At 36.7% G+C, this 12,489-nt stretch overlaps 1 protein-coding gene across 3 annotated transcripts in view; it reads left to right on the top strand.

The window, feature by feature from the left end:
* The window catches only part of NEBL (nebulette), a 535,063-nt gene that overhangs the window by 313,775 nt on the left and 208,799 nt on the right, over nt 1–12,489 (top strand). For 2 of the 3 annotated variants that reach the window (XM_069086283.1, XM_069086282.1), the window contains one exon: nt 6,047–6,154. In XM_069086283.1, the coding sequence (XP_068942384.1) occupies nt 6,047–6,154 (108 nt within the window). Of the gene's footprint in view, nt 1–6,046; nt 6,155–8,644; nt 8,716–10,369; nt 10,641–11,927; nt 11,999–12,489 lie in introns of all 3 variants that reach the window. The other variant, XM_069086284.1, reaches the window with a different exon arrangement.

The raw sequence follows: 12,489 nt of genomic DNA, 5'->3' as shown, positions 1-12,489 counted from the left end.
CCAGGAACTAAGATTGCTGAGAACTTGCCTCGTGTCAAGATGAAGAAAAGACCTCCATTTGGGTATTAAGTGCTGTGTTTAAACTTGATGTAACTCTGGGGTAGATTCAATTGTGATCCAGGGGTGGGGAACTTTTGACCTTTTTGTGTTCTATGGTTGAGCAAATGAATGTATTTTACTTATGTTTGGAAACTAATCTCCATTTGAGAAGAGGGGCTTTGTGGTGGACTTAATTAAGGTATAGCCTAGGGGTGGAGAAGTATTTGGAACAGAGACTTTGTAATTGATTGAATGATTGGAAAGTCCTGGGGTGGGGTAGGCCTTGGAGATGATTTAATCACACTTAGTAAATGCTGTATTTTGAATGATGTCATGTTTTGATCTTCTCTGTTCTGGGTTTGTTACTGAATAAAATAGAGAGCACCTATGCTGGTATTTTGAACCTGGGAAGTTGCCTTTGCTTGGTATTACATTACATCTGCTTTTTAGAATCTCTTTCTTCCTTCAAGTCTCAGCTCTCATGTCAACACTCGCTCTATTTGTCCGCTCTTTCTATCCTGCCTCTTTCTTCCCCCCACCCCCACCTCAACTCTCCCTGAGCTACTTAGTAGCCCAGTCCCTTTACTGATTGACATGGGGACTTTAGTCTGCTCTGCTTCTGATCTGGTTGGTTTTTCCCTCATAGAAAAATCTGGTCCACTCTACTTCCAAGGACTCACCATATCAATACCAAATGTAATGAGGAGACCCATATCATAGCCCACTCCAGCTTTAAACTCCTAAGCTTAATAGATTGCCCTAGACTCAGCCTCCCTGGTAGCAGGGCTTACAGGCACATATCATTATACTGGATTCCAATGCAAACCTCTGCAGGAAGCCTTTCCTGGTCCCTCCAGCTGCTTGTGCCTCCCCTTGTATCTACTTTATATGTGTCTTGTATGTTCACATATACGTATTCTGTGTTTCATATTAGAATGTAAACTTTGCAGCCCCAATGCCTGGCATGCTCTCTAGTACATAGTGACTACTAAATACTTGCTGATTGATTTGCATTGGCTCTCCTCCATATCTGGAATACATGCCATTCTTACCTCCACTTTGAATTTCTAGTTTTCTTCAAAGCTCAGTCCAAGAGCCTTATTGTATGTGAAGCTTTTCCTGATCCTCTCAGCTACCAAAGGGAACCCCACCTCCACCCCCAGTTATCTTGTGCCTGTGTCACTGGTAGTGCTATTTCATCTTGGTGCTTTTTAGACCTTCAAGCATCATATACCTGTGAGCTATTATTATTATTGAGTTATTATTCCACTAATATATTGCTGACTTTGCTTTCTACTCAACAACAACCCAGAGGAAAGACCATTGTTGATCCCAGGACCTTAGATTTACAGCTGGAAGAGACCTGCATCCAATATATTTTTGAAATGTATTTTTCATTTCCTTACAGAGTAGTATAGATAGACTGATTGATAGGCCACACGTTTAGGGTTCAGCGCAAGGCATATACATATATATATATATATTTTAAACAAGACTAATGAGGAAATTTGTTTAGTTTGATTGTATGTATATGTTTTTTTTTTTTTTTTAAAGCAATCGGGGTTAAGTAACTTGCTCAAGGTTACACGGCCAGTTATTTCTGGGTGTGGTGCTAAGTATCTGAGCCCGGATTTGATCCAGGTCATCCTGACACTAGAGCCACCTGGCCACCCCTAAGCAATCGGGGTTAAGTAACTTGCTCAAGGTTACACGGCCAGGTGTTTCTGGGTGGGTGCTAAGTGTCTGAGCCAGGGATTCGATCTCCGGGTCTTCTCAACATTGGAGCCGGTGCTCTTACTCGCTGTGCTATCTGGCCACCCTGATTGTATGTATATGTTGCAAACAGTTCTTTTTTCCTAATTGGATGGGCAGTATAGAACAGAGCTAGGATTCAAACCCAGGTTACCCAACTCCAAATTTGGGGCCCTTTCTGCTGCATGGAAAATGGAAGAATTTTTTTTCTTTTTTAAAGAATTTAATTTTATATATTAATATAATTAATCTGATCATTTAATTTGTTAATATTTAAATAATATTAGATAATTTAGTAAAATGTTCATTAGATATAAATATTTAAATATTTTTCATTAAATATTTTAACAAAAATCCAAAGATCCCTTATTAAAAATGACTCTGTGACAAATTTAAATGACAGAATAGGATAGTTGCTCTAAGAATTAAGGAAAAAAAGAATTGTCAGTACTCTTTAGGAAGAATACTCCAGTATTTAACATATCGAACAGATTTGTATGACTTGTGTCTGAAACAGATCAAGGACAGATTGTCTCAGAGCTAACCCAGCAGGTACCAGTGCTGCAGGACTCATCCCTGACTGTGTCATTTCCATATGATAAATTTAAAGTGTTGGGCAAAGTCTGCTCTTTAGAAATATCATGAATTTAATTTTGTTCTAGGACATGATTTTAAAATATACATATATATTAACATCAAAGTATAAGTTTGTATAGGTAAACTAAGGGTTGATAAAAAAAAATCAAGTTTTTCTTTGTTGATCAGCAATACTATTTCTGATATTTACAGAATTTTCTATTTCCATATTATGCTCCATGAATTACGTAGTCTTTCCAATCAAAGACTAGGGAGTCTCAACTTTCTTTACCGTTATGGTGGCCAAGGATTAGCTTGAGTTATTGGTGAGCAGGGGCAGGACTGCCTCATACCCAAAATGGTGTAATAATATACCTGACAGCTTTGAAGAGGTTCTTACTTGGTAGGGGTTGTGGCAATAGTCTAGGGTCAGATTTTGGGATGTCTGAGATGAGGTTAAACTGTTGTGGAGAAAAAAGGAGAGAAGAAGAAAAATATAATGAAGAATTATAGTTATTGTTGACATAAATGGAAATTGGAATAAAAAGAGAAAGGGAAAACCTTTAAAATAAAAAGGGTAACCTTCATCCTTAATGCACATGTGTAGAGATGGTACTTAGCTCTATATTACATTGCTCTGCAGTTAGACTTGGGGGAGGGCCAGAAAACAGGCAGGACAAGCCTGGAGAGAGGCTAGTGCCTATATATCATTTGGAAGGAGGAAATAAAGTAGGGGTAGGGAACCTGTGGCCTCAAGGCCACATGGTGGCCCTCTAGGTCCTCAAGTGTGGCCCTTTGACTCCAAACTTCACAGAACAAATGCCTAAAAGGATTTGTTCTAGACTGATCTACACTAAACTCCTTGATAGTCAGATCTTTAGTGAAGGTATAACATTCAGTTAAATGCTCTATCCTCTTGTCTTCCACATATCTCTCTCCCCATTTATCCCATCTTTTCCTGATCCTTCTGGCCAAAGCCTCAAAGAGCTGAATTATGCATAGTAGACAAATTTGGATATATAATATTTAGAACTAGTTCTGGGCAGTTGCGTTTTTAGTTGAATCAACATGGCATAGGGACTGAGTCATAGAGTTACTGTCTTTAATAAGGATTTTCTAGATAGACAAGAGGGGATGTTGAACAAGATGCTGGACTGAAGAAGGGATATGTGTTTATAAACCATTTCAATGAACTTCATCTCATAATTTAAAGGACAGCATATGATTCCCTTTCAAACAATATTCAAGAATTATGGTATCCATGTCACAATTCTGTTTAGGTAGATGAGTCAGGCAGAGATAGCCCTTTTGTAGTCTGGGAAGAAGGAAGATGTTCAGTATGAATTAGCTTGAAGTCTTGACATCATGAACTTGGCTCTTCTTCACTTTCCTCTTTGCCATTTGCTTTCTTTCTTTTTCTTCTTTATCTCTAAGACACTTAATGGTTTCTGTTCTCAAATTGAATTTCAGAGCGTTAGACTTTGGCTTAGGGATTTTTTTTTCTTCTAATTCTTCATGCCTGTTGAAAAATTTCTGTCTTACCTTGTTTCCCACTTTTGTTACTTTATCATGTCCTACCTTTGTTACTAACTTCAAGAAAGGCTAAGTAGCCTCCCTGCATAGCTAGGCATACAAAGAACAGAAGCAGATAGTGTCTATGTGTACAATCATGCTGGGGGATTAAGGGTGAAGAGGCTAATCTCATTTAATGTTTTCTGTGGATAGAAAATAACACAATTCTTTTTTCTGACTGAATTGCCATCTGAGAAAGTGATTATTTGGAGAACTCAGTACTTATCTTTTTAAAAATTTCTTTAATTGAGGAGATTAAAGGAAGGAGACTTTCTTAGCCTGAAAATGTTGAGTATGTTTTTGCTGTTTCTTGGTATTTAGTGCCGAAGAGGAGTATTTCTTCCTTATATTTATTTTTCTTGAGAAGAGGAACAAAGGTAAAAGAACTTTTTCTGAGATTCCTGTACTTGCATGTAGATATGTCTAAATAATAATGATAACTGGAATTTATATAGTACTTTAAGTTTGCAAAGCTTTATGAATATTTCATCTGATCCTTGGAAGAACTCTGAGATTAATATTGTTTCCCTGTTTTATGAATGAAGAGACTGAGGCAGGGTCAAGTGTCTGGTCAGTGTTTGAATCTGAATTTGAACTTGGGTCTTCTTGACTTCAAGTCTTTTACTTTATCCACTGTGCCACCCATCCTTTGTTCAAATAAAGGGACCTGCCTTTCCCTGATTTGAAATACTTACACAACAAGAAAGGAATGCTTTTAAAATTAAAAGTTGTATTGCATACCTCCAGTATGAATTCTGGATATCTTCTTTGGGATGAGTGGTGTCTTAATAGAAGAGGGGGACTTTATGAGACTGGGCTGAGGAGCAAGTGCATTCTGGGAATGTGAATCAGAATGGCAATGGCACCAAGATGAGAAATCATGTATCAAGGATGGGGTTTCATGGATGAAGAACCAAATGAAGGCCCAGCTCATTTCTATAGGGATAAGAACTGAACTTGTGATTTCGTTCTATTGGTATAGACCAATGTTTCTCAGGCTATGCTGCAAGGAAAGCAGAAACACAATTTAAAAAAATGAACCTTATATTGCTTGTTAATAGGCATTTAAAACAATCACTTTAAAAGGATTTTAATACAAGAGTTCTGTGAATAATTTGTTTGAACTAAAGGGTTCTATCAATCTAGAAGGCTTGGAGAACCACTGATATAGACAATTCCCAGATGAGGAACCTCCTTTTATTAATGTGAGTTGGCTCCTTTGCTACAATTTAAAATCTTAGAGAGTTGCCTGTGGCATGGAAAGATTGTGAATTGCCCATATAGCCAGTATATGTCAGAGGTCTGACTTGAACTCAGGTGTTCCTGACTCCCATGTAAATTCATCATTTACTACTCCACACTGCCTTTCACCTTTGATCCCCAAAGAAGATATATGTATGTATATAAGCACATGCACATACACACATATACATACACACATGTGTCTGTGTGTATGTATATATCTGTATGTGTCTCTCTCTGTATACACATGCATACATGTATACACATTTCACTTCGCAAAGCTTAAAGAGTTATATACACATTTATTGTTATAATTATTTGTATGCTTCTCCCCCTCTCCCCCCAAGTAGACTGAAAGCTGCTTGAGGATAGTCTTTGCCTTTTACTTTTTGTATGTGTACCTCTCCTTCTTGATCTCTTCCTCTCTCCAATTCCCTGTCTTCTCAATTTCAGTTGGTGCCCAAAATAATGTTTATGGACTGAAACAGTATTGTTGTGAGAGTTTTACTCTCCTTTACAACATGTTTTGGTTTTTTTTTTTTTTTCCTGTAGTCAAATAAAATCTTTTGTCCTCTATTGACATTTTTGAAGAAAAGAAAAAGTCCAATGGTGTTAGGAAAGTGTGACTGGCTATTGAATTCATAGATGCCTCCTCTGGACAGAAAATCTTGTTAATCTAGTGAACACTCATGGCTGTTGCTTCGGATTTCGCTGCAGTCTGGAAGCCTTACTTTCAACTTTTCTCCTTTGGCCCATTAAGATGAATTGTGACCTGAGGAAGACATCTAATCCATCTGAAATTATTCTGACCTGAATCATTTTGAATTATAAAGGCAATATCACTCGTATTTTTTTTCTCTGTTAGGTAAAATATAAAAGGGATTTTGAAGAAAGCAAAGGAAGAGGCTTCAGCATTGTTACGGACACACCTGAATTGCAAAGACTGAAAAGGACTCAGGAACAGATCAGTAACGTAGGTGACAATTTCCTTGAGGGATGGTCTCATGCCACAGAGATGGCCATATTGCAGCTGAAAGGTGTGATTGGGTCACGTGGAAGGCTTTGCTGCTGGAGCTGAGGAGAGTGAAAGGAATGGACCCCTCCCCTCGTGATTTCATGTGTGGGTGTGTAGGCAAGAGGGGGAAATGTCCCCAAATGTGTGAGTGACGGCACTCTTTTCTCTCTGTACACACATATACAAAACATAGCCCTCATTCATCACACTTTCCCTTGTCTATTTACATCATGGATATCTATAGTACTGGGCATCAGACTGATATATTTTGTATTTTTACATTTTCTATTTTAAAACATACTTTCCCTTTAGCATTAATTAGTATGATTCAAAATCTGCCTATTTATTGCTTACATACTTATGAATATTTTTTTCAGAAGGTAATTTTGGAAATGCAATGAGGTCCCAGTCCCCCCACCATGTGATCAAGTGTGTAAAAATGCAGATAACAGGGTTGGTATCCTGAAAAACCTAATGTTTGCAGTTATACCCAGAGTTTTGTGCATTAAAATTGGCTAGTTCCACATCCAAATGGGGCAAGAGGTCTCTTTTTCAGCAGACACTCATATATATGGGATTGCTTTAAGCAGTATACCTTATATAAATGAATTGAATACGTTATTTTCAAGCAGTAAAAGATTTACTTAGAAAAAGATAGTTGAGACTTAGTCATCTAGTAATATGGAAGTGTTAATCCATCACTCATTAAAATAGGAAAGTGCTTTTATTTATCAGTTTAGAGCTCTAAACCTATGAAGGTGGCTTTTTAAGGAGTTGTGAGGGAACTATTCAAAAAGCATTTTGGTAAAATTTTATTCTTAGGTCCCTATTAAATGAGTATGAATTAAAACAGTGGTTGAAAACTATGAACAAGCATGTGAAAGTTTGCTCATTTTATGCCTAAATTAATGATTGATTTTGTATTTCCCTCACTTCTCCAGACTTTATAAATGTTATAGTCTCAATTTTCAGGGAATATTTCACATTATATAGCTTTAAGTTTTATGAAGTTTCAAGTACTGGGACATTTATTGAGATTACCTGGGTTCTCACCTGTACAGATAATATTTCTACTTCCTGTGATTTCAACAGCAATGTATCTCCTTTTTTTGGGGGGGGGGGAGGGGAATCTCTTCTCTAAAACTTCTAGGTCAGTTTTGTCCCTGGGGTTTGGAGAGAGCCATCTTAACAAGGTAAATGGTGGTGGAGCAACATGGGTGTGTCTGGTCGGGGAAGGAAGGGCTAGTATTAATAGAAAAGGTTCAGCTCTGCAAGTGTGATGTAATGAGTTGAGTTCAGGGATCTTTTAACTTTCTGACCCTGATATAGCCATCTTTTCTCAAAATTTGTATTCTTAGCTATTGGGAAAGAGAAGGTAGATTGAGAAGGAAAAGAAAACAATTTGGAAAGGTTAGTGAATTGTATTAAAATTATTTGTGGGTTTTATTTTTTTTTCTTTTCTTTTTTTGAAAAGATGAAACTGGAAAGTGAATATCCAGTCTTCTGACTTAGGGAAATCCAGGACAGGTTTGCTCTTTCTCCATTATATTTGAGCACCTCATCCTGCCTAACATTGCATGCCTCCTCTTGCTACCACCCCTTTGATCATGGTTCTCATCTCAGAAAAGGGAAGGAGTTCCGAGAGGAGCTTGGTAGAGAAAGCTGGATATGAGGCAGAGAAACAGAAAAAAAGACCAGGATCATTAGAGGCAGTGAATTGTGTTTGTGCTATACCTTCTGCCCCAAATTGAAATATTGGAAAATAAGACCCAGTATGAAGACTTTAAAATAAGGATTTCAAAGAAATAAATCAGAATTTCCCTTAAAATAGAAATGGACAGAAGGAAAGAAGAGGAGAGTCTACACAGAGACCATCAAAGACAAACTGCTTATTTTATTAATTTGCCTAAGGCTAGCCCTGTTAGGTTTGTTATTTGAATAAAAATGGATATTTCTAAGGTCTTTTTTCCCCCCTATGACCAGAAAGGTCTTAATTTCAAGGGGTTGTGATTTTTATCCCATAAAATATATTCTCCAAATATTAAAGATGCCTCCTTTCCCCCTCCTTTCCCTTTCTTCTTTCCCCCCATCAATCAAAAGGTTTTTTTTTTCTTTTAAAAACTAAAATGGAATCACCAACATATTCCAAAGTTACATTCAATGACATTTATTTTTCTGACCACCTTTCGTGAAACTGTATTAATTTGTACAAGGATCATCCTACATGAAATATTACATTTAAAAGTTTCCATCATCAATCAACTCTGTTTCCCCAAAACTAAAATTTTGACCTCAGAAATGCATATGATGATTAATTTAAGGATGTCAATATGCAGTAGCTGATGGGAAGGTAAGCAAGTACTTAAAAAAAAATTCACATTTAATTTAACTTTTTCACTTAACAGGAAAATGATTAGCTTTTTTAAATCCATTTTTTATCATTAGCAGGGATATAAAAATTTTATATACTAGAGGCTCTTTGAAAATCCTTCCTCTAGTGACCAGTAAACCTCTGACAGGTATGTATTTTCTCTTTTTTATGCAATCCATGTCTTTATTAGTATATCACCTTATAGCTAGAGTTTGAAAATTGTACTGATTTCTAGTATTTTTAAAATATCAGTGGTTTTTGCAATCATGGGCATAACTCAGCCATGCATATATGTATGTATATATGTGTGTGTATGTGTGTCTATGTATTGTGCATGTTGGCAGGTTAATCCAAAATATTAATTATATGATTTTTCTTCTTGGCATTTACTCCTAAGGAGAGTATAGGCTGGTAAAAAGTTTTGCTTCAACTTTTACTTATTTGTGCCAGTAACTTTGAAAGTATTTCCAGGTTACTCATAGATGTATTTCATTACTTTTGTTTTCTTATTGAGAAAAGTTGGATAGGTTATAAGAAATTGTAAAATGTTGTTACTACCTGTGTGAACCTGGACAAATCTCTTTAACTTTCACTGCTCTGGACAACTCTCTAAGACTAATTTACCAGGGAAGTACTGTAGCATCAATACAATATTCACAGTGCCAACAGTCACTATACATATACCTGCACAGGGCTCAATCGCAAAATGTAAAGGACTCTCCATAGAGACATAGAAGACAGAAGCAAAACATTTATTCAGATGCCAGAAAACCAAATCCCCAAACCAGTACCATTGTAGTAGCAAAGAAGTTAATAAGTCACAACAGCACAGAGAGCTACAGCATCCTTTAGCCTTCCCACAAACCCAACATATACTCACAAGCCTAACTGTATCCCTCAGATGCATCCTCTTCTCCCAACCATGTCTGATTGTTCTTACTCCTAGCTTCATGTGGACTCTGCTCTACCCTTCAGCAAACTCCTCCCACCACAGTATCCATGTGATTACTTTCAGCCTGTTAGGGGGCAGAGTATATTTTCAAAGCAGGCAAGGTCTTCAGATTCCCTTAGGCTTATTAAGGGACTGGAAAGATCTTCAAATTTCCATTACCAATACAAGTGCTGATTAGCATTGGTATAGGAGGTTGCCTTTTCAGATGCATCCTATACTAAAGATATCCCAAATCCAGTCTGGGAAGAAAAAAAAAAGATGGTACTTCCATCTTTCCAAATTATGTAGGTTAACCTAGGCATTGTAGTATATTAACCCAGTCTATTATTTTAAACCCATGGACTAGATTATTTTGTAAAGAAGATGTAGAAATGGCCAGGCTAAAAGGTGATCAGAATCACCACGTTGTAGATATTGGAGATACTGAGCTGACAAATTTTAAACATAAATCTATGGCTTGTTAGGTTCATTCATTCCAAAGATTATTAGAGTTCACATACTTGTCTAGGATGATATCAGGGGAATTGACAAATTAATGTCCTAATGACAAATTCTAGATATTTTACTTATGTCATGACAAGATAGGCATTTGAAATTGCTTTTATGTGTTTCATTGTAGTACAATGTTTTTTATATACTTCTAAATTCATTCACCTAGGATTTAAAACCATTGAACAATGAACACACACTTGGAAATTTCAAATTTTGTCTGTAATGAAATACCTTAGTGATTTGGATCCTAGCCTTTTCCTTTGGTATTGGCAAGGACAGTGTAGTAAAAAGGGATGACTTAGTAAATGCTAGAATTTAAAATTCTTGTTCTGACTACTTTGTTCTGTTCTTATTACAGCTGCAGGGAGAATAGGGAGCTGGAGGGGAGGCAAGATTTCAAATCAACTGGCTGGCTAGATGTAAAGGAAAAGAACCCAACTGCTAAAGGAGAGCTTCATATAGGATTGCTGAAGAAGCCTAGATTTGATTTGTATATGTTAATATTCATGAGGAACTCTTAAGACATCCGGCATTTGACTCAAGGACCAACCCTATAGGAATTCTACAGCCATTAGTTCTTGCATTTAACTGAAGATTGCTTTTAGTAAATTTACTTTTTTCTGCTAAAGGTAAGTATGTATGATCCATTATGGCTCTTCTATGGTTAATTACAGGTGGCCAATGCTGACTCAGGAGTTCTGAACTTTGCCTGATTGTTTCTAGTAGCTTTGCACTGAGAAAAATGATTATTTTTCTTTTCTATTAATAACCAATTATTGACTTAGGGCCAAGGGTTTTCCATTTTTCTACTTCCTCATTCAAAAAATCAGCCTCTGTAGGTTATTCAATTAGCCTTTGAAGTGCAGGGTGAGAATGAGAGGGAAAATTCAGATCTGTTCAAAAGGTAAAGAAATCTTAGTTTTGGTAAATTAATGGATTCTAACCCATTATATTTTACTCAGACAGGTCTGTGAAAATGTGCATTCTCACTTTTGTCTAGATTACCCTAGACTGGGTGATCTGGCTATAGATAAGTCTTTGGCAGACACTGGGTGATCAGACAAGTCCTCCAGACCCTCATTAGAATAAATCTACCTCATTATAATAATCTTTTCATTAATTGTTAACCAATCAGAATTTATTGCCACCATCAGGTACACACACTCTTCCAAGGACATATAAGTGTTGAGTGGATTCTATGGGGGATCTCTGATGTTTGAGACTGCTACTGACCCCCTTTTATTATATGCTTGCATGATTAATAAAATGATTAATTACTGGGAAATTATGTCTCTTGAACTTTTTATATGTCACAGGAGAGTCAGGCTATTTTCCATGCCAAAACTACCTGGCTACTTTATTTTTATAAGCATCCTAAGGTTTGACGACTTGGTTAAGAATTATGTGAGTGCCTATTTACTTGAAAAACGTTTTCTTAATTAAGTAAAAAGTCGCTTTTGGGATTTTTTTTTCTAAAAGTGCACTGCAAATGCACATGAGGAATCTGAGGAAGGAAAAGGAGTTCTTGCTTTTAATGTTTTAAAGCACTTTAACTGTCATTGGGGCATTCTTTTCTTTTTTTATTTTCAATTTGGAAGGTATATGAAAATGGCTTATTTGAATTTCAGGCATTTACTGTCTCTATGTCTACAGCATCAACCTGTCTGTGGTAGGCTCCCATAACTGAGCTGTTGCCATAGCTACCCATTTGAGTGACAGGGCAGTCTTTGGAACATTATTGGCACATTTTGTTCTTCCTGTTTACTAACTACATCACAAACTGTGCTCTTATCTAGCTTAAATGGATTGGAGATAAACTCCTAAAAGTTAACATTAACCCCAGGGGAGCACTTGCAAACTTTGTGCATAGATCCCAGAAGATAAGTATTCCTGATTTATTTTCTCATTTAATTTAGGGGAAGGAGAAAAATCATGTGAAAAGCAATAAAAAAAAATGGCCAAATGATGTATTTCATAGAATGATCTGGTGAGTGTACTTGTTATTGTACTTGTGTTTATGCTCATGTCATCAGGGGCATAGTGGGGGTTGTGCATATAAATAGTGTTGACTTTAAGGAGAACTTTCAGAAAAATAGTAATAGTAATAATAATATTAGAGAATATTTATACAGTCTTTAAAGTTCACCAAAGTACTTTACATAGTTAACTCATTTGGTCCATACCACAGTCTTGTTGGGAATATGTCATTATTATCCCCATTATGCCTATGAGGAACTTGAAGCTTTAAGAATTTAAATGACTTGGCCAACATTACCCCTCTTAAGTGTGTGAAGCAGAATTCAAACTCAGGTGTTCCTGCATTCAAGTCTCTCTTTGGTTAGTAAGTCCATGGCCATTTCGTGAGGGACTCCAGCTATGTTCTTTTCATTCCCTGATCAGCTTCCTCTCTGTACTGTTACACCTCCTCACCAGCAACCTTGAGTGGGTCATCTCCAGCTGACCTTATCTCTATCTGGT

This window comes from Petaurus breviceps, unplaced genomic scaffold (assembly GCF_028583685.1).
Source record: "Petaurus breviceps papuanus isolate PSGF00001 unplaced genomic scaffold, PetGlider_PUasm1.0 178, whole genome shotgun sequence".
Classification (NCBI taxonomy): Eukaryota; Metazoa; Chordata; class Mammalia; order Diprotodontia; family Petauridae; genus Petaurus; species Petaurus breviceps.
Note: the sequence above shows the minus strand (reverse complement) of the source record. Positions and strands in the feature narration are given on the sequence as shown.